This window comes from Anomaloglossus baeobatrachus, chromosome 6, assembly GCF_048569485.1.
Source record: "Anomaloglossus baeobatrachus isolate aAnoBae1 chromosome 6, aAnoBae1.hap1, whole genome shotgun sequence".
Classification (NCBI taxonomy): domain Eukaryota; kingdom Metazoa; phylum Chordata; class Amphibia; order Anura; family Aromobatidae; genus Anomaloglossus; species Anomaloglossus baeobatrachus.
In genome coordinates, this window is record NC_134358.1 from 233725208 (window position 1) to 233752296 (window position 27089).

At 46.2% G+C, this 27089-nt stretch overlaps 1 protein-coding gene across 2 annotated transcripts in view; it reads left to right on the forward strand.

Annotated features, from left to right (window-relative positions):
- Positions 1-13123, forward strand: part of TBC1D7 (TBC1 domain family member 7) — a 28749-nt gene extending 15626 nt beyond the window's left edge. Inside the window, exons 7-9 of one of the 2 annotated variants that reach the window (XR_012724307.1) lie at positions 7987-8116; positions 12642-12778; positions 12856-13123. Coding sequence is in view for 1 of the 2 variants with exons in the window: in XM_075314744.1 (XP_075170859.1) it covers positions 7987-8116; positions 12642-12728 (217 nt within the window). In the remaining variant the exon portion in view is untranslated. The remainder of the gene's footprint in view (positions 1-7986; positions 8117-12641; positions 12779-12855) is intronic. The other variant, XM_075314744.1, reaches the window with a different exon arrangement.
- Positions 13124-27089: the final 13966 nt, after the last annotated feature.

Genomic DNA, 27089 nt, shown 5'->3' on the forward strand with positions numbered 1-27089 from the left:
GTCAATATGGTCATGTGAGGGCTCATTTTTTGCGGAACGAGCTGTACTTTTAAATGAAACCATCAGTTTTACCATATAGTGTACTGGAAAATGGTAAAAAAATTCCAAATGCAAAAAAATTGCAAAAAAAGTGCGATAGCACTATGGTTTTTGAGATTTTATTCATTGTGTTCACTATATGGTAAAACTGATGTGTGGGCGTGATGCCTCAGGTCAGTGCGAGTTCGTAGACACCAAACATGTATAGGTTTACTTTTATATAAGGGGTTAAAAAAATCGGATGTTTGTCCGAAAAAAGTGGCGCACGTTTTACGCCATATTCCGTGACCCGTAGCGTTCTCATTTTTCGTGATCTATGGCTCAGTGACGGCTTATTTTTTGCGTCTCGAGCTGACGTTTTTAACTGTACCATTTTTGGTACAGATGCTACGTTTTGATCGCCTCTTATTTTGCGCAAAAGTTGTGGCGCCAAAAAAAACGTTTTGGCGTTTAGAATTTTTTTGCCGCTACGCCGTATACTGACCAGATTAATTGATTTTATATTTTGATTGGGCGTTTCTGAATGCGGCGATACCAAAAGTGTGTATTTTTTTTTATTTTTTTTAACCTTTTAATTTTCAATGGGGCGAATGGGGGGTGATTTGAACTTTTAGGTTTTTTTGTTTAATTTTTTAAAACTTTTTTTATTTTATTTTTTTTTTATTTTACTAGTCCCCCTAGGGGGTTATTGCGATCAGCAATCCGATCGCTCTCCACTATCTGCTGATCACAGCTGTAAACAGCAGATACGCTCTTTCTCTTTCGCTGTGCCGCTGGCACAGCGAAAGTGAAAGAAAGTCATGTGTAGTACAGGAGTCATCACATGACCCTGTGCTACCATGACAACTATCGGAAGTCACGTGATCGCGTCACGTGACTTCCGGTATCGGGCGGTAAGTAAAAACTTTACCGCGATCGCGCTTATAATGGCGCTGTCACGTATTGACTGCGCCATTTAAGGGTTTAATCGGCACGAGCAGGTAACGATTCTGCTCGTGCCTAGCAGGCACACATCTCAGCTGTGAAAATCCGCTGAGATGTGTGCCGATCGCGGCATGCTGCCGCCGGAGGACCGCGGGCAGTAACATTATGACATTTAGGACGTAATTTTACTGCCCGCGGTCGTTAAGGGGTTAATATATATGAATGTTTGGTATTTAAACATGAACATATTGTAAGTTTTTATTGTGGCTTGATCCTGAGGATAGTCGGATGATTTTGTAACGCGTAGATCAATATAACAATAGTTCTATCTTCATCCTGTATTTATTGTGGAGCAATATCACCAGTGCAGTAGTAGCAGCGCAGGAAATCCACCTTCATTTCCTTCACCTTGCTAGCAGGGCCGTGGAGTCAGTAAGCAAACCTCCGACTCCTCAATTTCCCTTGCACCAACTCCAACTCCCACGACTCCATTGTAATAAAAATATATATATATATATATATATATATATATATATATATATATATATATATATATATATATATATATATATATGTATATGTGTGTATATATATATATATATATATATATAATATATATATATATATATATATATATATATATATATATATATATATATATATATATATATATATATATATATATATATATATATATATATATATATATATATAATTTAAAATTACAGTTTTTTTTTTGTGTTCTAAAGTTGTATTCCAATGAATATATTTTATGTTCTAAATATCTTGATTATTGTATCATAAATGATTAACCCATTGACGACCCTTGATGTACTGGGTACGTCATGGTGACATGGTGCTAAACGACCCATGACGTACCCAGTACGTCATGGCGTAATCGCGGCCCCGGTGAGTGCAATCTGTTCACACAAACCTTAGATTCGGGAGGAGGGGACTTCTGCCTGACCTCAGGAGGGGTGGTGCCTCCTCCCCAGACCTACGGAGGCTTTGATTGGCTGACGAACACCGCTCAGCCAATCACAGCCACTGTAATGTTTCAGCCATTGAAAATGGCTAAAACATTGAAATCCAGCCATATCAGTGCAGCTGTAGCACTGATTATTGGCTGGAGCTGGGTGATTGGTGCTTCACCCGCCCCCAGCTGTGATTGGAGAGATCGGCCTTTTGACCGATCTCTCCAATCACCGTGGATCTGGGGCCGGTAACCACTCCCCTCCGCTTTACTCCATCCGTGGAAGCCGAGGGGAGCGATCCCTGCAAGTACCCTGGTAAGCCCCTGCCCCCGATCCGCTGCCGCCGATCTCCTCGATCTGCTGCAGCCGCCTCAATCTGCCACCGCTCTCTCCCATCAGCTGCTGCTACCCACTCTCTCTCTCGTCCTCATCTGCTGCCCCCTCCACCATCTCCCACCCTGTGCGATCTGCTGCCCGCCTCCGCCATCTCACCTTCCCGATCTGCTGCCCGCTCTCCCTAATCAGCTGCTGCCCCCCTCCCTGATCTGCTTCCCCCTCGCTCACCCTCCCTGATCTGCTGCATGCTCTCTCCCATCCTCTTCATCTGAAGCCACCTCTCACCCTCTCCCATCCTCCGCCGCGCCCTCTCCCATCCTCCATCTCCTCCATCTCCTCCATCTCCTCCATCTCCTCCATCTCCTCCATCTCCTCCATCTCCTCCATCTCCTCCTCCTCCTCCTCCTCCATCTCCTCCTCCTCCATCTCCTCCTCCTCCATCTCCTCCTCCTCCTCCTCCTCCTCCATCTCCTCCTCCATCTCCTCCTCCTCCATCTCCTCCTCCTCCTCCTCCATCTCCTCCTCCTCCTCCATCTCCTCCTCCTCCTCCATCTCCTCCTCCTCCTCCATCTCCTCCATCTCCTCCTCCTCCTCCATCTCCTCCTCCTCCTCCTCCTCCTCCATCTCCTCCTCCTCCTCCATCTCCTCCTCCTCCTCCTCCTCCTCCATCTCCTCCTCCTCCATCTCCTCCTCCTCCATCTCCTCCTCCTCCATCTCCTCCTCCTCCATCTCCTCCTCCTCCATCTCCTCCTCTCTCCATCTCCTCCTCCTCCATCTCCTCCTCCTCCATCTCCTCCTCCTCCATCTCCTCCTCCTCCATCTCCTCCTCCTCCATCTCCTCCTCCTCCATCTCCTCCTCCTCCATCTCCTCCTCCTCCATCTCCTCCTCCTCCATCTCCTCCATCTCCTCCATCTCCTCCATCTCCTCCATCTCCTCCATCTCCTCCATCTCCTCCTCCTCCTCCTCCATCTCCTCCTCCTCCTCCTCCTCCATCTCCTCCATCTCCTCCATCTCCTCCTCCTCCTCCATCTCCTCCTCCTCCTCCATCTCCTCCTCCTCCTCCTCCTCCATCTCCTCCATCTCCTCCATCTCCTCCTCCTCCATCTCCTCCTCCTCCATCTCCTCCTCCTCCATCTCCTCCTCCTCCTCCTCCATCTCCTCCTCCTCCATCTCCTCCTCCTCCATCTCCTCCTCCTCCTCCTCCTCCATCTCCTCCATCTCCTCCATCTCCTCCTCCTCCTCCATCTCCTCCTCCTCCTCCATCTCCTCCTCCTCCTCCTCCTCCATCTCCTCCATCTCCTCCATCTCCTCCTCCTCCATCTCCTCCTCCTCCATCTCCTCCTCCTCCATCTCCTCCTCCTCCTCCTCCATCTCCTCCTCCTCCATCTCCTCCTCCTCCATCTCCTCCTCCTCCATCTCCTCCTCCTCCATCTCCTCCTCCTCCATCTCCTCCTCCTCCATCTCCTCCTCCTCCATCTCCTCCTCCTCCATCTCCTCCTCCTCCATCTCCTCCTCCTCCATCTCCTCCTCCTCCATCTCCTCCATCATCATCATTCATCATCATCATTCATCATCATCATTCATCATCGTTTTTTTTTTTCTTCTGTAAACTAAGAAATACAAATAAACTTAGTATAGGGCCAGTAAAATTATACTGTAGTAATCGGCAACTACAGTATTTTCTTTTTTTTACTGAATATTGTAAGGGTCAGTCCAGTGCCACACGTGAGAGCGATGCACGAGTCTCACATCGCATCATCCGGCACGGTCGCTCTCTTCCAGACAGGAGTGTGCGGATTTGCCGGTTGATGCGATGCGAGATTCGTGCATCACTCGTGGCACTTGCCATATAGTGTCAGTTGCAGGCGCTCTTTTTTTTTTTTTTTTTTTTTTTTATTCTGACATCCGTATTTTTTAATTCGCAGAACTAATTTTTTTTTTGTATGGGGGGGTGGGGGTCTAGTTTCCAAAATGGGGTCTCATGTGGGGGAGCTCCATTGTTTAGGCACCTCAGGGGGTCTCCAAATGCAACATTGCGTCTGCTAATAATTCCAACCAATTTTGCTGTGAAATGGCGCTCCTTCTCTTCTGAGCCCTGTCGTACACCCAAACAATTGATTTCCACCACATATGAGGTATCTGTGTACTCAGGAGAAATTGCATAATACGTTTTATGGTGCATTTTTTTCCTGATACCCTTGTGAAAAAAAAAGCTACCTCTTTGAAAAAACAATTTTGTGGTTAAAAAAAAATATATATTTTCTCGGCTGAACATTACAAACATTTGTCAAGTCTCCAGGGGTTCAAAGTGCTCAGTAAACAACTGGATAAATTCCATGAGGGTTCTAGTTTTCAAAATGGGGTCACTTGTGGGGGAGCTCAATTGTTTAGACACCTCAAGGGGTCTTAAAACCCGACATGGCGTCTGCTAATGAGTGCAGCTAATTTTGCACTCAAAAATTCAAATGGCGCACCTTGCCTTCCGAGCCCTGCCATGTGCACAAACATTTGATTTCCACCACATATGAGGTATCTGCGTACTCAAGAGAAAATGGACAATATATTTTATGGTGCATTTTTCTTGATACCCTTGTGAAAATGTTAAAATTTATGACTAAAGTAACATTCTTGTTTTAAAAAAAAAACTGAAATTTTCATTTTTCCCTTCTCCATTGCTTTGAAGCTCCTAAAGGGTTAATAAAATTCTTGGATGTGGTTTTGAGCAGAGTGAGGGGTGCAGATTTTAGAATGGGGTCACTTTTGGGTATTTTCTGTCGCCTAGGTTTCTCAAATCACTGCAAATGTGATGTGGTACCTAAATTATTATTTTTTTTTTTTTTGGAAATTTTGTTGGTTTAAAGCAGACATGTGGGAAATGTTATTTATTAACTATTTTGTGTGACATCTCTCAGATTTATGGGCATCAAATTTTGAAATTTTCAAAATTTTCGCCAAATTTCCGAAATTTTCACAAACGCAAAACATATTGGCCTAAATTTACCACTGACATGAAGTACCATATGACGCAAAAAACAATGTCAGAATCGCCAGGATCCGTTGAAGCGTTCCAGAGTCAAAGTGACACTGGTAAAAATTGCAAAAAATGGCCAGGTCTTTAAGGTGAAAACAGGCTGGGGGCTGAAGGGGTTAAATGTCTGATGTTCACATTGTACTACAATAAATTTTTCACTTAAAATATAAGCAATAGACTAAATGTTATTTAGTCATTTTTTTTGTTGAAAACTGTTTTTGCCACTTACATAGTGTATTACATAGTGTTATATATGTGGCAAAAAACAGTTTTCAACAAAAACATACTAACATTTGTGCAGTCTATGAATTTGTTCTAAGAAATAGAATTGTATCCATCAGATCCTCCTTCATAGATAACCTCAAATCTGACCTAATCATTTTAAGGCTAGAGAACAACCTCTACACTAACTTGGGTTTGAGGCAAAGCCGTAACCACGTGGGCAATATCTCTAACGATTTCCGGGTATAAAGGAATTGCCTCATGCACAGTCAGTTTTGATGAACGGTTGAATTTTTCTACTTCTTTGAGAGCAAGTGAAAAATTTTACTGAAATCTGGTCAATTTTTTTTCCTTGCGGGCAACGCTTTGCCTGCTCCATGTCTTCCAAATACTTGTCAAAGTTAAACTCCTCATCTGATGAGGATGAAGATATGGCAGCAGTAGCACTGTCAGGCCCCAAGTCCTCTTGCGCCTGGCAGTCCTGTAGCTGCTCATCCTAACTGCTACCTCACTCAAAGCTTCTTTTCCTTTAGTAAGCTGTTGATCATCAAGCAGTATATGATGACTTGGGTCCACATAAACAGCTGCCAGAAGAATTTTATTTTCCAATAGCTATGTCTCTCTCCGTTTCATTGAAGCAGACAGGCCATCTGCGATTAAACCTCCTCTTTGGGACAGTCAAAATAGCAAGTTCTTTCACTCCCTTATGAAAATGCCAGGAGTTAAATCCTCAGCTTGTAATTTTTTTTAGTCACGGTAAATGGGTGATGAAGGAATTGCTTAAATTCAGCCACCTGTGTCCATTGACCTTTTATTTAAGGTTACTTGAGGGTTCACCATATCTATAAGAAACTATTTTAGTTCAAGCAATCGCGCAGTCATTAAATAAGTGCTGCCTCACCGAGTGGCTTGATCAACAATTGCCCCTTTCCCAGCACATCTCTTCAAGATGGAATCAATTTTAGGGGTTCTGGCAGCAATAACCAACTTCCTCAATTTTCCAATCAGATTTTCAGCATGTCCGCCCAGTTTCACACATCCGGCTTTTCGCCGGTTTGGCGGATGTGGTGCACGCCAGTACAGTACGATACAGTACAGTGGCAGCGCCACAACTTCCGGGTCACATGCTCCGGTCAGATGAAAGCATGTGACCGTCGTTTTTCGTGCTGCCACTGTACTGGAGTGCGCCGCATGCGCCAAACCGGCGAAAAGCCGGATGTGTGAAACCGGGGTCCCTCTTGCAGACTCTTATTGCCAGCTGCAGCGTGTGCACAACACAGCGCATGTGATGAATATGAAAGTGTTTTGAAGTAGCTTCAACAAGATCATCTATTCCTAAAGTATCATTTTGCTGTTCTTCTGTTGTAATATCTGTTTGTGCCTCAGTTACATGAACCGCACTGTGGCTCCATCTCACACATACTGAATCCTAAATGTTCTTCTAGATGTTGTTCATTACTCTCATTCATCAGTTTAATTGTACTTATGTTTGAAGCATTGTCCTTTACAGTGGCAAGAACCTGTTTTTTTTTGAGTTCGTAATCTTGCAGAACTTTCCACCAAGGCCTGGAGAAACTGGCCGGTGTGATGAGCTTTACTATCTTTTACTGCCAGTCTTGCTAACAATTTCTTTCTTGTCACAAACATATCGAACATTGATGGCAAAATAATTCATTGAAATGCAGTGACTCTGGCATCCCAGCAAAGGCAATGGGTTTCCAGATAGGACATTCAGACACAGCGTTTTGTGAGGATCCTCACAAAGAATGAGCAGTCAGTTTGTGTGTTGTTTTTCTAATCTGCTTTTGCTATTGAAAGCATTATTTATGAGCTCAAAAACCTTTCAGGTGATGCGGTTTTTTAAAAAGCTGATCTGCTTTTGCAGCTGACAAACGTATCCTCAAACGCAGCAAAAACGCAATGTGTGAATGTAGCCTTAGATCAGGAATAGAACAGCCATTTATAGGACATTTCATAAGTTTCCCAAATTCCTATGAAAAAATATTCAGCACATTCTGCATTGCACTACTGTCCCCAATTTGTTATATATTTTAGGAGTCTGAGTCGGTGCATTTTATATTGACTCCGACTCCACCAAAATGAGCTCAGACTCCACAACTCCGACTCCACAGCCCTGCTTGCTAGTAGGGTTTGTAGGATCGTTCATGCGCTATACGTTCTGATCTGCACATCCTCTGTTTACATGATGTCATATAATATATTGATCAGCTGGCAAGCTGTGGAAGGCAGATTTACAACGGGCAATGATCAAAAAGATAAATTGTGGCCATTTTGACATTGCTGTAATTTTTTTTGCAGATGAAGGGAATGGCAGCAGTATACGCTATTATTCTGGGGAGTGTGGGGGGAGGTTTTGCTATCTACCAACTTATAGACTTATCTACAGTTCTTCACATATATCTGACCAGTCCTTCATACATGTTGTGTTTTACATGCAGGGTATGGGATAAACTGGTGAGCGGATCCTGCAAGATTCTTCTATTTGTTGCTATAGAGATCCTGCTGACCTTCAAGATGAAAGTGATGGCTCTTAATAATTCCGACAGTATTAATGAGTTTCTGGAAAAGGTGACAGTTTTATTTCATTGCATATTAACTTAGATGTAAAATTGGGATCTTTTTTGTCTTATTGCCCTCTATGGAAAGATCTAACGCCATGTTATTCTTGTAGTCTACTCCATTTTTAATACCACTCCTAGAAGGGTTATGTGTATATGGGGTGATGTGATGAAGAGGAGCACGCTATATTTCCTCCCTTTTGTTGCTGCTGTTATGCTACGTGCTTCACAACAGGGATAAAGTTCTACTAAAACATAGGTGTCTTAGTGGTGGTGTTTCCTCTTACCGGTAGTGTAGCCCTTTTAGTATCCTTTTACGTCCTCATTTTATTTCGTCGTGTGAATGAAATGGATCAAAATTCATCTGTATACTGCATCAGCATACAAAATATCCCACTCTCAAAAATTAAATTTGCAAAGCTTTTCTTAAACACACAATGTTAAAACTGAATGCAGATGGCATTTGTGTGTTGTCTGTGATTTTCTTGTACTTGGTCTTGCCTGGGTGACTTTGAACTGCCACTAGGATCAAAAACTGACATGACTCCTTGTTTGTTTTTTGTTTTTTTTCTTTCTTTCTTTTACACACTGTACTTAAAATAACATGGGTATATAAACAGAACAATAGACTGTGTACCTGTTCTAGCCATGAAAAACAGAACACTTAACTGAAAAATGGACTCGTTTGGACACACCTTCTCATCTCTAGAACAACTGTTAGGAGATTTTGTGCAGCAGGCCTTCATGGTAAAATAGCTGCTAGGAAACCACTGCTAAGGACAGGCAACAAGCAGAAGAGACTTGTTTGGGCTAAAGAACACAAGGAATGGACATTAGACCAGTGGAAATCTGTGCTTTGGTCTGATGAGTTCAAATTTGAGATCTTTGGATCCAACTACCGTGTCTTTGTAGAAAAGGTGAACGGATGGACTCTACATGGCTGGTTCCCACCGTGAAGCATGGAGGAGGAGGTGTGATGGTGTGGGGGTGCTTTGCTGATGACACTGTTTGGGATTTATTCAAAATTGAAGGCATACAGAACTAGCATGGCTACCACAGCATCTTGCAGCGGCGTGCTATTCCATCCGGTTTGCGTTTTAGTTGGACCATCATTTATTTTTCAACAGGACAATGACCCCAAACACCCCTCCAGGCTGTGTAAGGGCTATTTGACTAAAGGGTACTTTACACGCTGCGACATCGCTAGCGATCTCGTTAGCGATGTGAAATTCTAGATTGCAAGTGCGATCTTTGGAGGTCGCACATAGGTCATTTTACGCATGTGCGATCTCAAAAGATCGCACTTGCGATCTAGAATTTCCCATCGCTAATGGGATTGCTAGCGATGTCGCAGTGTGTAAAGTACCCTTTAGAAGGAGAGTGATGGGGTGCTATGCCAGATGACCTGGCCTCCCACAGTCACCCGACCTGAACCTAATCAAGATGGTTTGAGGTGAGCAGGACCGCAGAGAGAAGGCAAAAGGGCCAACAACTGCTAAGCATCTCTGGGAACTCCTTCAAGACTGTTGGAAAACCATTTCCGGTGACTACCTCTTGAAGCTCATCAAGAAAATGCCAAGAGTGTGCAAAGCAGTAATCAAAGCAAAAGGTGGCTACTTTGAAGAACCTAGAATATGAGACATATTTTCAGTTGTTTCACCCTTTTTTAAGTATTTCATTCCACATGTGTTAATTCATAGTTTTGATGCCTTCAATGTGAATCTACAATTTTCAGAGTCCTGAAAATAAAGAAAACTCTTTGAATGAGATGTGTCCAAACTTTTGGTCTGTACTGTATATTATATTTTTACAGCAGAGAAAACATGATGAAAGATTGCAACACAGGATACTCCTGATGATCGAATCTATTTGTATATCCTCTGAAGGGGCTGAAGGGTTAAGAAACTTGCTAAGTGTGGGTTTTAATACCCTGAAGGGTGCAGTTTTTAAAATGAGGTCACTTTTGGGCATTTTTTTTTTTTTTTTTTTTTTTTTTTTTACATTTAGACCCTCAAATGTCCCTTCAAATGTGAAGTTGTCTCTAATAAAATAGATTTTGTAAATTGTGTTGGAAATATGAAAAATTGTTGCTAAACTAACCCTTTTACATTTCTAACAAAAAAAAAACATGTAAAAAAATTATACTTATGAAAATTAGACGTGTAAGTATTTTCAACTTTCTGTTGTAAGGGCATTAAAATTCAAAGTTTGAAAACTGCTAAATTTTCATAATGCCTGTTTTTTTCACAAATGGAAATCATATCGACCTAAATGAAGTACAATGTGTCACAAAAAAAAACAATCTCTGGGTCACTGAGATCTGTTGAAGCCTTCCAGTTACTGCCTCATAAAGTGACACTGGTCAAAATTGAAATATTAGGTCTGGTTAGGAAGGTGAAAAGTGGCTTTGGCGAGAAGGAGCTAATCCATATAGTAAATGTTGTAAAGCGAGATTTTTTTTTTTTTTATTATTTTTGCTGCTCCTCCCACAAAAAAGTCAATAAAAATGTATCAAAACACTACTGTGTTTACCCGAAAATAAGAGTGGCCTATATTACTTTTGACTCCAAAAGATGCATTAGATGGTCATCGCAGGATCACAGTGCAATGCTCTCACTGGTGTGTTTTTCTACGCAGTGGTCACACTCCGGTCAGAAAAGCCGCCGGCCAGTGTGAGTATTGTGGTACGATGAGTCTGAGTGAATAACTGGCACAAAGGTGTTGGTAGGGAAGGGGGTGCATATTTTATTATTTCATTAAAGCCCCCTTCACACGTCAGTGATTCTGGTACGGATCTGACAGTTTTTACATGTACCAGAAACACAGACATATGCAGACCCATTAAAATCAATGCATCTGCACACATTAGTGTTTTTTTCACTAACCGTGTCTCTGTGCGGCGTACATGGGTGTCCGTGTTTCCACACGGAGACATCCGTTTTTTTTTGTTTGTATTCTGGCATCACTGATGTCCCATGGACCACACTATAGTGTGATCTGTGAAACAGGTACCTGAAAAACACACACATTTGAAAATAAAAGGCATTTTAAACTCTGTCTCCAGTAAAGCTGTCTCCTGCTGCTGCTACCTGTTGCTTCCAGCCCGGCTAATTATTCTCATGAATATGCAGTTATGCACTGCACAGCCAACCCGGAAGTAGCTGCAGAGGGGAGACACAGCGGCCGGACACAGCATCCGGGCACATTCAGCACCACGGACAGCAGCAGCGGGCACAGGTGAGATTATCTCCATGTGCACATGGAGAACACAACGTGTGATGGGAATCGTGGCACACGGAGGATCATATGCATTTTAACACGCCAGTGAGAAACGTCTGTGTTTTTCACTGATGTGTGAAACAGGCCTTAGGCCCTGTTCACACACTGCGTTTTTATCCGCCTTTTTTTTTTTTTTTTTTGCGTTTTTGCTGCAGAAATTTCTCGAGAAAATGGTTGTAACCATTCTTCAGACATTCCCCAGCATAACCTATGAAAAAAAAATTAGCTGTGCGCACTTTTTTTTTTTTTTTCTTTTTCTCTTCTCAAGAATATTGTTTCTGCAGAATTTCTTGAGAAAAAGAATGTGCATGTCACTACTTTTCTGCCGGTACCTGCGTTTTTTTTTTGCCATAGAAAATGGTAAAAAAAAAAAATCGCAGGGACCAACCTGCGGAAAAACGCATCAAAAACACTATAAAAACGCATGCGTTTTTCGGTGCGTGTTTTTGAACGCAAGTGCGCTAATCTTTCAGACTCAAGAAATTTCTTGAGAAAAATCCTTTTTCTAGTGCACATAGGGCCTTACGCAAATTCCAATCACTGATACTGGCAGAGGGGTGAGTATTCATTCCATTAACTAGCCGGCATGTGACTATAAGCGTGCAGGGCTTACAGCAACGTACGCCAATAAAAGCTGCGTATCCTGAAAGCGCTGCCTAAGCCTTATTTCGGGATACTGATGACCAGCAACTAGGGGTTATTTTTCGAGTAGGGCATATATTTTTATCAAACTCCAAAAAGGATGAAAAATCCTGCTAGGGCTTATTTTCTGGGTAGGTCTTAATTTCGGGGAAACACCGGATGTAGCCTAATATGGCATCAATTAAACACCAGCTCACCTCCCAAAAACGAGTCCTCAAACGGCTCCATTAATGGAAATAATTGTGGATTTTGGAAAATTGCAGCACAAAACAAATTATTTTACAGTTTATTTTATTTCCCCCCCCCTAAAATGGTAAAAAGCGATTACTAGGTTGGTATTACTGTAATTGTACTGACCTGGAGAATCATATTGTCAAATAATTTTTACTAAAAAATTAATGGACTTAAAAAAATAAAACCCAAAAAACTATACTGGAATTGCATATTTTTTCAGCACAATTAAACTACAACTCGTCCCACAAAAAACAAGCCCTCCCTCATATATGTCTGTCTTTGGAAAAATAAGTTAAGGCTGTTTAAAAAAATAACAGGAAACCTTTAAATTGTCACCATCCTCAAGGGCTTAATCTGGCTCCTTTTGCGTTTTGTTTCAGATTCCTGAGGATAACACAGACCCAATAATCAACAAAGCAATCGATTTATGGCATAAACACTGTGGAATACCGGCTCATTCTGTGTGACTCTGCCCTGCTGTGAATGGAGCTGATCTCTTCTGTCTGTATCTAGAAATGTATGTTTTGTGGATAGTTTTGGTACTTCGACTCCTGACTTCATCTGAGGTTTCATTGCCTTTTTATTTTTATGTAGTGTCAGCCCATAATCAGATGCCGTGGAACTTCAACAGATTGGCGCTTCAGAGAACCACAAGTGCACAGCACTTGTCATCGCTATACAAAAGCCATTCACATAGAAAGGAAAGAAGTGGGAAAAAAAAACTTGGAGAAAAGAGCATGTTGCAGATTCTGAAATCCGAGGCAAACTTATTGTGTTGTAAAATTGTAAAAAAAAACAAAACCTGCAGATTTTCAGTGTTGATTTCACATTAGGATTTTGTAATAAATTTGCATAAAAATGACCTGTTACTTCAGGACTTGTGCTCTGTTCATATTTCTGTTCATATCTCTGTTCATATCTGAAGTCTCCATGTGCTGGATCTGTCGTATGGTGGATCCTAGAATTGCTCCAAGGAACTGCCGATTTTATAACGGAATCCATCAGTGTTGTGCTTCTAAAACAAAGAATGGTGGTGTATGCGCTGTTATCCATGCAGTCCAATCTGATGGTACTGTGATACTCCTGACATGTATTAGAGCAGGGGTGGGGAACCTTTTTTACTGCCGGGGGCCATTTGGAATTTTCTACCAACCTTTGGGGGCCGCACAAAACGATCAACTTTAAAAATTACCCTGCTATACTTTGTCAAACAATTAACTCACCGTCACAGCTGGAGCTTCGTGTTTGGTGCGGCTATGATATTAGGCAATATTGATCTTGTTGCTTCTCAACTGCTTTTCCAAGTTTTTGTCAGCTGGGACTGCTGTATATACAGTACATCACAGGAGATGCTGAGGGCATATACATCACAGGAGATGCGGAGGACATATAAATCATAGGAGACATTGGGGGCATACACATCATTGGGGAGGGCTAGGAGGAAGATGCATTGCTGGGAGGACTAGCCATCACTGGGGAGGGCTGGGAGGACTTGCCATCACTGGGAGGATTATATATCACTTGGGAGGGCTGGGAGAAATGTAAGGACGTCGCTGGGAGTACAGACATATCAGGGGGGCACAGGCAGCCCTGGGGGGGGGCACTGGGGCACAGGCAGCAGTGTGGAGGCCGCAGGGGCACAGGTTGCAGTGGGGAGGCCCGAGTAGCACAGGCTACAGTGGGGATGCACGAGGAGCACAGGACGCTGCAGGAGCACACACAGGCCTTTGGACGCTGGAGGGGCACACAGGAATGGGAGGACAAACAAACCTGTCGGATGCTGAGGGAGTAGCTCCTGTGGAACGAAAGCAAATTGAGCGTTTACTCCACCCACAAAGTATGTCCTCACACTAGCTTTGACTAGCGTGAGGATCTAAGCCTCACAGGGTTTAAAGGGCCAGCAGCAAGTAAGACGCGGCTGCCGCCCAAGCACTACGGACGGGCTCTGGAATGTGCCCGGGGGCCGCAGAAAAGGTCATGGCAGGCCGCATGCAGCCAGCGGGCCGGAGGTTCCTCACCCCTGTATTGGAGCCTTAACTGTGTATAAGATAAACCAGAGATGTTCGTTTTTCTAACTGAGTGTCCAAACAAATTTTTTTTTGCCTACAATCACCGTCTTTATACTGTGCGGCGGTTGTTTTCCATCTAAAATATTGGAGACGGTAGTTACAATATCTACAGAAAGAAGTGACAAAGTGCAGGTTCTGTTATGTGAAACTCTGCATATACAATAGAGGCCATGTTAATTTGAAATGCAAGCCTTAGGAGTCATGTACATGTAACGCCCCTGGACTATCAGGTCGTCACAGGGTACTGCACAAGCTGCCCTTCCGTGCAGTATTCCGCCTCCCTCTTGGTTCTGGGTCCCTAACCAAATGGTGGTGTCTCCAACAGCAAATCAAATCCTAGATACACCCTGCACCACACCCACCAGGCAGTGGACGGCTTGAGTGGAATAGTCGCCCACCTGGGGGGATCGGGAGGGGGGGGGAGGAGTGTAGTGAGTTGAGAGTTGGAGTTGGGAAGTAGCCCCCGAGCTGTAAGGAGCTCAGAGGAAGTCGGGAGTGGTGACTCCTGAAGGAACAGTCTACGTTGCAGACGGTGGTCTGGGCCTAGTGGAGTCGGACCCCCGGTCGCATGGGATTGTGGCAAGGGGCATGGAACTGTCGAGGAGGACAGCCGCCAGCCTAGGACTATCACCGGTCTGGGTCCGAATGCACGACGGGGTACACGGACCCTAAGTTGGGAAATAGCTTCAGGCAACCCGACAATTCACCTGAGGAGAGCGGAGCCTTTATGATCTGTTCCCAACCGCTCCAGAATCGGGGCATTAGCGCAACGAGGGGGATAGAACTTTTGAAATCCAAAACGGTCCAGAAAATCCCAAGCGTGAGCCCTGAGAGCAAGCTCCCATACTTAGCCATAGTAGGGAGCGGGGCCCGGCTACTTCCATGCTACCGGACCAACAAGTTAAAGTCAAATTAAGTGCCAGGAGGCAGGTCACTGATTGCCAGGAGGCAGGTCACGGATCACCAGGCAGCACCATTGGGGACGGGACCCGGACGAGCTCCCCTCAGCAGCAGCGGTACCCAGAGACTTGGTTTACCCGGTTGTCAGTGTCTGCTTATGAACGGAGTGAGTACGAGAGCGACCCTGCACTCCACGGCATCCCTCACAGAGTCCCGGGGCACCCACCTACCTGTGGAGGGCCTTAACAGCTTGCTGCCCCACTTCATCACCCCGGGTACTCCCAATGGCAGTGGCGGTACTCCCCAAATTTACCGTACACCACAGGTGGCATCACGAACTACATACCAATTCCCCTGTAAATATCCCCCCAGAGTCTGGAGACCCTTGAGCCACGGCGAACCCAGATCCAAGCAGCTCGGCTGCTTCCACGGAGGTGGCACACAGACGTTTGTGGATCTTGGTCCGATCACGGACCTAAACGAATGGTCTTGCCCGCGGGTCTCCTGACCCAAGTGTGACCGTGTCAGAAATATATGAAGATGTCATGTTTCAGTCGGGAGACCCGCGGCCAGTGTGTGCATTGTGGTCAGACAGAGATCCACGAATGTCTGCATGAGCCCTTATGGTCCATTTACAAATGCTGATAACGGCCAGGCCCTGTAATGTGAGGGAAAGGTGGGATTAGGGGGGAAAATATGGGGTGTTTTCTTTTGGCTACACAGTATCTGTGTGACTGGCTCCTTAAACAAATCGTAACTGTTTGCAGTGATGATAGGTGTGGGAATAGTTGTTCACCAGACTTTACCTTTTATTGCCTCCACCCTATAGCACTCAGTCTTGTCTGTATTCTGCACAATATTGGTATGATATTGTTCCCAGATATTGGTAAATATGTCCATTTTTTTTCTGTGATGGTTAATTCTAACCCTTTTATACAGTACGTTATCAGCAGCACATGCCATTTACGGTCTTGTGCTGCCGATAACTAATTTTCTTTTTGCATGCATATAATCGTCACCTGATGACTACACATTTTTGTTTGTTCATCAACTTGTTTATAGCACTTGATATTGGGGAATTTGAACTTCTACAACGCTGTTTCTGGACTTATGTAAAAGGGCCATAACAAAAGCATATGTATAACAGGTTCCCATTCTAAAGCATATATACCACAGTTTGTTCTTTTTCACTCTGCTTTTAGTTTCTAAATAACTCACAGCCATTGATGTCCAAACCGCTGACAAGTAAGTACACCCCTAAGTGACAGTGGCAAAATTGTGCCCAAAGCATCAATATTTTCAGTGGCCACCATTATTTTTTTTATTTTTTTTAAGCACTACCTTAACACTCTTGAGCATGGAGTTTACTAGAACTTAACAGCTTGCCGTTGGATTCCTCTTCCATCCACCATGACAATATCACGGAGCTGGTGGATGTTAGAGACCTTGTTCTCCTCCACATTCTATTTGAGGATGCCCCACAGATGCTGAATAAGGTTTAGATCCAACACCTTTACACTCAATGATCGTCATATGTGGTGAGGGGGTATCTTAGGCCACTATATTGGAATATTGCCCTATGTCCCAGTTTCCGAAGGGAGGCGATCATGCTCTGCTTCAGTATGTCACAGTACATGTTGACATTCATAGTTCCCTCAATGAACTGTAGCTTCCCGCAGCTAGCAACAGTCATGCAGCCCCAAACCATGACAATCCCACCACCATGTTTGATTGTAGGCAAGATACATTATCTTTGTACTTGTTTATGCCACACACATTTGACACCTTCTGAACCAAATAAGTTTACTGTATCTTCGCCTCATCGGACCGCAGGACATGGTTCTAGTTCCAGTAATGCATGTCCTTAGTCTGCTTGTCTTCAGCAAAGTGCGAGGTTTCTTGTACAGCATCTTTTGAAAAGGCTTCCTTCTGGGACAAGAGCCATGCAGACCAATTTGATGCAGTGTACGATGTATGGTCTGAGCACAGACAGGCTGACCCCCTCCCCCACACAGCTTTAACCTCTGCAGCAATACTGGCAGCACTCGTACGTCTTTTTTGAAAAGTCAACCTCTGGATATGTCGCGGAGAACATGCACTCAACTTCTTTGGTCGACTATGTTGAGGGCTGTTTTTGAGTGGAAACTGTCTTGTTAAATCACTGTATGGTCTTGGCCACCTTGCTGCGGCTCAGTTTCAGGGAGTTGGCAATCTTCTTATAGCCTAGGCCATCTTTAGGTAGACCAACAATTTTTTTTTTTTCAGATCCTCAGAGAATTCTTTGCCATGAGGCACCATGTTGAACTTCCAGTTACCAGTATGCGAGAGTGTGTGAGTGATGAACACCAGATTTATCATACCGGTTCTCTATTCACACTTGACACCTTGTAAGGTTATGTTCACACACTGCGTTTTTGCTTCTTTTTTGGCAGCAAAACCTAAACTCTTGTCCGTATAAAAGCTGTGTTTTTAGCTGCGTTTTTAGTGTCATTTGGCTACAGTAGATGTTTAACTAGTTAGTTTCATTCACTAGTAAAGCAGCAAAAAACACGGCCAAAAAACGCAGCTGCAGTTTTTTTTACTCATTGCTTTCAATGGTTAAAAAAAAAAAAGCAACAAACATGCTGAAAGAGTTGATATGCTGTTTCTTTACAAACAAAATAAAAAATATGCAGCAGTTTGCGCTTTCAACCACCCCTCCCCCCCCAAAAAAAAAAATGAGCCGGAGTGTGAGTTGTTACTCCTGTGGTGCTCTCTCTGGTCCCCCCGGTTCGGTGGGTTTATTAGCGTGGGACACGTGGTTGGTCTTCTCTGCTGGCTGTCCTCCCACTCCTCCCAGTGCCGTTGCCTGCGCTCCGCACCCCTGAGTACTCCTGCATGTTAAGCGCATGTACACATTGGCCATGAGACAAAGAAAATCCATGATGGTAATATGGACATATACCCTGCAGTAACTAAATAAAATCATAGTGCATATATATAAACATAGGGTACTTAGTCCATCCCACCGCGACAAGTTGTACCCAAATTGGGACGGTACCTAACACACTCTAGTATTAAAACCTTACCCAGAGAGTGTTGGGTACCGTCCCAATTTGGGTACACATTGTATTGTATTTAAATAGCCTCCCTTTCCTCCCAAACTCACACCTCCTGAGGAAGAAAGGATGAAACGCATGTTTGGGCTGCAAGGAGATCACAGCACACTGGGCATAGGTAAGTTGTTATGAATACCTTGTCTCTTACAATTTATGTATAGGGACTTCCCTAGGGGACCATTATAGGATTTTGCTTTGGTATTACTAATTCTGTATGCCTTGTTTGAACACCTGTGATTATACTGTCATAGCCTGACCTATATCAATGCATTAATTGCCCTGTGCATTTAGTGTTATCCCCTGCATAGACCTGCAGCGCTTGTTCTGATTATGTAAATAATTTTAATACATTAATACATTTTATGAGCTTAATGTGTGGACTGTTCTCGTTATACTAATGCTATATATCAGTTTACGACGCTTTTCCTACTCTATAACATGGCTCCTGCAGATTGGACTGCATTTTAATGGTGACAAGTAATGGGCGGACCCGGACTGTAAAAGTCCGGATCCGCACGGTTTCAAAGGTACCCAGGTGCAGACCAGGGCCCGGGATTCCAGGTGTTGATCTGGCACTGGGGAAATTCCCCCCCCAAAAAAAAGAAAATAAGAAAGAAGTAAGCGCTTCATACTTACCGAGGCTCCAGCCCGGCTGTACGCTGCTCCCACGGCCGCTCATTCACTGCCTGGGCCAGTAATTATTGCTCATGCATATGCACTGCTTTCCCCGCCCGGCATCTTTGGTTGCAGTCAGACATTGTCACACATGCTGGGAGCACATCTGACTGCAACCAATCACAGGTGCTGTCTGTGGGTCAGTATCGTGGTATAAAAATATTTGGTGTTGGGTCCAACCGTATTATGATACTCAGCACAGATAAAGCTACAGGCTGCAGCCCCCAATATCAAAATATAAGGAGCTGCTTGCAGGTTTGTTTTTTTTAAAAATTTAAATAAACAATTTAAAAAAATCGGCGTGCGGTCCCCCTAATTTTGATATCCAGCCATGATAAAGCCCGACAGCTGGGAGCTGGTAGTCCCAGGCTGCAGAGGCCCATGCTTATTGGGCCATCCACAGCCTAAAAATAGCAGCCTTGCAGCCATCCAGGATTGTCACATCCATTAAACATAAACACCGAAAAAGAAGGGAATTTTGTTACTTACCGTAAATTCCTTTTCTTCTAGCTCTTATTGGGAGACCCAGACGATTGGGTGTATAGCACTGCCTCCGGAGGCCACACAAAGCAATTACACTAAAAAGTGTAAGGCCCCTCCCCTTCTGGCTATACACCCCCAGTGGGATCACTGGCTCACCAGTTTTAGTGCAAAAGCAAGAAGGAGGAAAGCCAATAACTGGTTTAAACAAATTCTCTCCGAGTAACATCGGAGAACTGAAAACCGTTCAACATGAACAACATGTGTACCCGCAAACAAACCAACAATCCCGAAGGACAACAGGGCGGGTGCTGGGTCTCCCAATAAGAGCTAGAAGAAAAGGAATTTACGGTAAGTAACAAAATTCCCTTCTTCTTCAGCGCTCTATTGGGAGACCCAGACGATTGGGACGTCCAAAAGCTGTCCCTGGGTGGGTAAAGAAATACCTCATGTTAGAGCTGCAAGACAGCCCTCCCCTACGGGGAGGCAACTGCCGCCTGCAGGACTCTTCTACCTAGGCTGGCGTCCGCCGAAGCATAGGTATGCACCTGATAATGTTTGGTGAAAGTGTGCAGACTCGACCAGGTAGCTGCCTGGCACACCTGTTGAGCCGTAGCCTGGTGTCGTAATGCCCAGGATGCACCCACGGCTCTGGTAGAATGGGCCTTCAGCCCTGATGGAACCGGAAGCCCAGCAGAACGGTAGGCTTCAAGAATTGGTTCTTTGATCCATCGAGCCAGGGTGGCTTTAGAAGCCTGCGACCCTTTGCGCTTACCAGCGACAAGGACAAAGAGTGCATCCGAACGGCGCAAGGGCGCCGTGCGGGAAATGTAGATTCTGAGTGCTCTCACCAGATCTAACAAATGTAAATCCTTCTCATACCGATGAACTGCATGAGGACAAAACGAAGGCAAAGAGATATCCTGATTAAGATGAAAAGAGGATACCACCTTCGGGAGAAACTCCTGAATAGGACGCAGCACAACCTTGTCCTGGTGGAAGACCAGGAAGGGAGCCTTGGATGATAGTGCTGCCAGCTCAGACACTCTCCGAAGAGATGTGATCGCTACCAGAAAAGCCACTTTCTGTGATAGTCTAGAAAGTGAAACCTCCTTCAGAGGCTCGAAGGGCGGCTTCTGGAGGGCAACTAGTACCCTGTTCAGATCCCATGGATCTAACGGCCGCTTGTACGGGGGTACGATATGGCAAACCCCCTGTAGGAACGTGCGCACCTTAGGAAGGCGTGCCAAACGCCTCTGAAAAAAGACGGATAGCGCCGAGACCTGACCTTTAAGGGAGCCGAGCGACAAACCTTTTTCTAACCCAGATTGCAGGAAAGAAAGAAAGGTAGGCAATGCAAATGGCCAGGGAGACACTCCCTGAGCAGAGCACCAGGATAAAAATATCCTCCACGTTCTGTGGTAGATCTTAGCGGACGTGGGCTTCCTAGCCTGTCTCATGGTGGCAACGACACCTTGGGACAATCCTGAAGACGTTAGGATCCAGGACTCAATGGCCACACAGTCAGGTTCAGGGCCGCAGAATTCCGATGGAAAAACGGCCCTTGGGACAGTAAGTCTGGTCGGTGTGGGAGTGCCCACGGTTGGCCGACCGTGAGCTGCCACAGATCCGGATACCACGCCCTCCTCGGCCAGTCTGGGGCGACAAGTATGACGCGGCTGCAATCGGATCTGATCTTGCGTAGCACTCTGGGCAAGAGTGCCAGAGGTGGAAACACATAAGGGAGCCGGAACTGCGACCAATCTTGCACTAGGGCGTCTGCCGCCAGCGCTCTTTGATCGCGAGACCGTGCCATGAAGGTTGGGACCTTGTTGTTGTGCCGTGACGCCATTAGGTCGACGTCCGGCACCCCCCAGCGGCGACAGATTTCCTGAAACACGTCTGGGTGAAGGGACCATTCCCCTGCGTCCATGCCCTGGCGACTGAGGAAGTCTGCTTCCCAGTTTTCTACGCCGGGGATGTGAACCGCGGATATGGTGGAGACTGTGGCTTCCACCCACATCAGAATCCGCCGGACTTCCTGGAAGGCTTGCCGACTGCGTGTCCCCCCTTGGTGGTTGATGTATGCCACCGCTGTGGAGTTGTCCGACTGAATTCGGATCTGCCTTCCTTCCAGCCACTGCTGGAAGGCTAGTAGGGCAAGATACACTGCTCTGATTTCCAGAACATTGATCTGAAGGGTGGACTCCTGCTGAGACCACGTACCCTGAGCCCTGTGGTGGAGAAAGACTGCTCCCCACCCTGACAGACTCGCATCTGTCGTGACCACCGCCCAAGACGGTGGTAGGAAGGATCTTCCCTGTGATAATGAGGTGGGAAGAAGCCACCACTGCAGAGAGTCCTTGGCCGTCTGGGAAAGGGAGACTTTCCTGTCCAGGGATGTTGACTTCCCGTCCCATTGGCGGAGAATGTCCCATTGAAGTGGACGCAGATGAAACTGCGCAAACGGAACCGCCTCTATTGCCGCCACCATCTTCCCGAGGAAGTGCATGAGGCGTCTTAAGGAGTGCGGCTGACTTTGAAGGAGAGCCTGCACCCCAGTCTGTAGAGACCGCTGCTTGTCCAGCGGAAGCTTCACTATCGCTGATAGAGTATGAAACTCCATGCCAAGATACGTTAGTGATTGGGTCGGTGACAGATTTGACTTTGGGAAGTTGATGATCCACCCGAACGCCTGGAGAGTCTCCAGTGCAACATTCAGGCTGAGTTGGCATGCCTCTTGAGAGGGTGCCTTGACCAGTAGATCGTCCAAGTAAGGGATCACAGAGTGTCCGTGAGAGTGCAAGACTGCTACCACTGCCGCCATGATCTTGGTGAACACCCGAGGGGCTGTCGCCAGACCAAATGGCAGAGCTACGAACTGAAGATGGTCGTCTCCTATCACGAAGCGTAGAAAGCATTGGTGCTCTGTAGCAATCGGCACGTGGAGATAAGCATCTTTGATGTCTATTGATGCTAGGAAATCTCCTTGAGACATTGAGGCAATGACTGAGCGGAGGGATTCCATCCGGAACCGCCTGGCGTTCACATGCTTGTTGAGCAGTTTTAGGTCCAGAACAGGACGGAAGGAGCCGTCCTTTTTTGGAACCACGAAGAGATTGGAGTAAAATCCTCGCCCCCGTTCGTGAGGGGGGACAGGGATCACGACTCCTTCTGCTCTTAGAGAGTCCACCGCCTGCAGCAGGGCATCTGCTCGGTTGGGGTGTGGGGAGGTTCTGAAGAACCGAAGTGGAGGCCGAGAACTGAACTCGATTCTGTACCCGCGAGACAGAATGTCTGTTACCCACCGGTCTTTGACCTGTGACAGCCAAATGTCGCAAAAGCGGGAGAGCCTGCCACCGACCGAGGATGCGGAGGGAGGAGGCCGAAAGTCATGAGGTAGCCGCTTTGGAAGCGGTTCCTCCATTTGTTTTCCTGGGGCGTGAGTGAGCCCGCCAGGAATCTGAGCTCCCTTGTTCTTTCTGAGTCCTTTTGGACGAGGAGAATTGGGCCTTGCCCGAGCCTCGAAAGGACCGAAACCTCGACTGCCACTTTTTCTGTTGAGGTTTACTTGCTCTGGGCTGTGGTAAGGAAGAGTCCTTACCCTTGGACTGTTTTATGATTTCAGCCAATGGCTCACCAAACAGTCTGTCTCTAGATAATGGCAAGCTGGTTAAGCATTTTTTGGAACCAGCATCTGCTTTCCAGTCCTTTAACCACAAGGCTCTGCGCAAAACCACAGAATTGGCGGACGCCATAGCGGTACGGCTCGTAGATTCTAGGACAGCATTGATAGCATAGGTCGCAAACGCAGACATTTGCGAAGTTAGGGACGCCACTTGCGGCACTGCTGGATGCATGAAAGCATCCACCTGTGCTAAACCAGCTGAAATAGCTTGGAGTGCCCACACGGCCGCGAATGCTGGAGCAAACGACGCGCCGATAGATTCATAGACAGATTTCAACCAAAGGTCCATCTGTCTGTCGTTGGCATCTTTAAGTGAAGCGCCATCCTCTACTGCGACTATGGATCTAGCCGCAAGCTTGGAAATTGGGGGATCCACCTTTGGACACTGGGTCCAGCGTTTGGCCACCTCAGAGGGAAAAGGATAACGGGTATCCTTAGAACGTTTAGAGAAACGCTTGTCTGGATGAGCGTCGTGTTTCTGGATCGATTCTCTGAAGTCAGAGTGGTCCAAGAAAGCACTTAATTTACGCTTGGGATATAGGAAATGGAACTTCTCCTGCTGTGCAGCTGCCTCCTCTGCAGAAGGGGCTGGGGGAGAAATATCCAACAGCCTATTAATTGCCGATATAAGGTCATTAACCATGGCATCACCATCAGGGGCATCCAGATTGAGAGGGGCCTCAGGATTAGAATCCTGGTCACCGTCCTCAGTCTCATCACAGAGAGACTCTTGTCGCTGAGACCCTGAACAGTGTGAAGACGTGGAGGGTCTTTCCCAGCGAGCTCGCTTAGGCTGCCTGGGACTGTCATCTGAGTCAGAGACTTCAGCCTGTGATGCTTGAGACCCCCCTGAAGTACGGATTAGTTCCAACTGAGGGGGACCGGAGAGCATAGACACAGCAGTGTCCATGGTCTGAGCAACTGGCCTGGACTGCAAGGTCTCCAGGATTTTTGCCATAGTCACAGACATTTTATCAGCAAAAACTGCAAAGTCTGTCCCCGTCACCGGGGCAGGGTTCACAGGCGCCTCTGCCTGGGCTACACCACAATAGGCTCTGGCTGACGAAGTGCCACTGGGACTGAACATTGCACACAATGAGAGTCGTTGGAGCCTGCTGGTAGATTAGCCCCACATGCAGTACAAACAGTGTACACAGCCTGTGCCTTGGCACCCTTGCGTTTTGCGGATGACATGTTGCTGCCTCCTCAGAGCAGTACAGGGTGTCCAGCCAAGAAGCGACCTTACAGTGCACTATATAAATATATATATATATATATGGTACCAAGAAAAAAGTACACTAATATAACACTGAGGCACTAGAGGGGCCAGCACTACTGTGCTGCTTACCGCCCGCTTAGGAGCGGTGTGTGGACGCCAGAAATCCCTCTAGTCTGGGTCTCCCAGAGCCTGCTGCCTTTCCCCAGCCAGACCGCATGTGTAATGGCTGCCGGCGTCCTTGTGGAGAGGGGGGGCGGGCCCTGGGCGTACACCGACGAAGAGCGGGAAGTCTGCTTCCCCCTGTGCCTAGTGAGAGGGCTGGAGCATGTAAATAAAGCTCCAGCCCTCGGCGCTGTTAATTGAGCAGCGTCTCTCCCCTACCCTGATTGACAGGGTGGGGGCGGGAACGAAGCGGCACTAGGCCGCAGAAGCCGGGGGCTAAAGTTAGAAGCGCCGCCGCCGTAAAAGCGCGGTCGGCGCAAAGTCCCCGGCGCACTACAAGTCGCAGCTGCGCCGCCGCTCCAGGAGCGGTCGGCGCAGTAGTTCCCAACATGAAACGTCACTCAGCAAAGCTGCAGTGACCTAACCCCGGCGCACAGCGCTACTGTCCCCGGCGCACTATAACGCTCAGCAAGCCTGAGAGTGTCCGTGCCTGCCGGGGACACAGAGTACCTGAAAGTTGCAGGGCCTTGTCCCTGAACGGCACTCCCGCTCCAAATCCAGCAGGTTCTATGGGTCTGTGGATGGAGCCCGGCCCCAGGGCTTGGGGGCCGGCAAGATCCCACTTCCACAGAGCCCTCCAGGGGATGTGGAAGGAAAACAGCATGTGGGCTCCAGCCTCTGTACCAGCAATAGGTACCTCAACCTTACAAGCACCACCGCGGGTGAGAAGGGAGCATGCTGGGGGCCCCATATGGGCCCTCTTTTCTTCCATCCGATATAGCCAGCAGCTACTGCTGACTACAAACAGTGGAGCTATGCGTGGATGTCTGACCTCCTTCGCACAAAGCAGAAAACTGGTGAGCCAGTGATCCCACTGGGGGTGTATAGCCAGAAGGGGAGGGGCCTTACACTTTTTAGTGTAATTGCTTTGTGTGGCCTCCGGAGGCAGTGCTATACACCCAATCGTCTGGGTCTCCCAATAGAGCGACGAAGAAATACTTTTTTTTTATATAAAATACAAAGAAAGCAGCCTTTTTCACCAATTTATTAACCCCCAAAACACCCCTGCAGATTCAACGTAATCCACACGAAATCCCATGATGATTTTAGCTCTGCTACATATCTGAAGTCACAGCGTGCGATCATGTTACATGACCGAACGCTGAGAGGTTCAGGCAGAGAATGAAATGAGCCGCAGCGATCACCAGTGATGTCACTCAGTTTATATGTTGGCAATCACAGTGGGAGGTTCCCACGGTCCTCCACCTGTCGCCGCAGGGAGCCTGAACTCAGGGGAAATCAAGTGACCTCAGTAAACTCTGGTTCACAGACCTGCATCTTCTGGCAGAAAACAGCGTTTTTTTGCCAAGAGATGCAAATTTGGTGATGAAATTTTTACACCATATTTCTGCACCCATTCTTCACCACCTGGCAAAAAACTGCATCAAAACCGCATGAGGTTTGATGCGGTTGTGATGCAATTTTTTTTAGCCAGGTGGTGAAGAATGGGTGAAGGAATATGGTGAAAAATTTTAAGCACCAAATCTGCATCTCTTGGCAAAAAAAAACTCCACAATTTTCTGCTAGGAGATGCAGGTGAGCTCACTGAGTTTAATGAGGTCATCTGAGGTTAGGTTACCTGTGGTCATAATTGGAGGAGTCCAGCTGCGATGGCAACTAACCTGAGTGACGGACTGGAGGCCCACAGCGGGTGGTCATGTTCCATGGTTGTGTGCTGTCAGTTCAGATCTAGCAGAGCTGAATCATCGTGGGACCTCGTGGATTGGACTTGCAGAGGTGTTTGGGGGTTAATACAGTGGTGAAAGAGGGTGGATTTTTTTGTATTTTATTCCAAATAAAGGATTTTTTCAGTGTTTATTTACTTACCAATTAGTAATGGGGGTCACATAGACACCTGCCACTATTAATCTAGGGCTTAGTGGCAGCTGTGGGCTGCCATTTAGCTCTGGGAGCTGCAGCTTTCTCTGCACTGGGTATCGTAATGAGGAGATCCTACGCCAATTTTTTTATTTATTTTTATACCACGATAGAAGCGCGTAGCACCTGTGATTGGAAGAGTCAGTCACGCTGTCACTCAGGGTGCGGGTGCGTCTTACTGCAACTAATCACAGGTGCCAGTGGGTAGGGAGAGCAGAGCATATCCAATGAACGTAATGAAAGTAATGTGCGGCCTAGGAAGTGAATGCATTGCCTGGAGGCAGTGTACAGCTGCGACAGTGCCTCGGTAAGTACAGTGCGCCTGTGCCTATCCCTTCTACCACCATTTTTAATCGCTGGATTCTAGTCCTATAGACCTATAAGGGGATTGGAATCCAGCCCGGAATCCAATTGTAAAAATCGGATTACTGGGACTTAATGGTGACTGATTCTCTTTAAAGTTCTTACGCCCCCTCTGACCAAGACTGTTTCCCCAGATCTGCAGGGTTGTACTTCATCAACGTGAATGAAATGGGATGTATGACAATAGTTTCTGCACACTTTTAATGTTTTCCAAACAGAGTAATGTGAACAAAAAG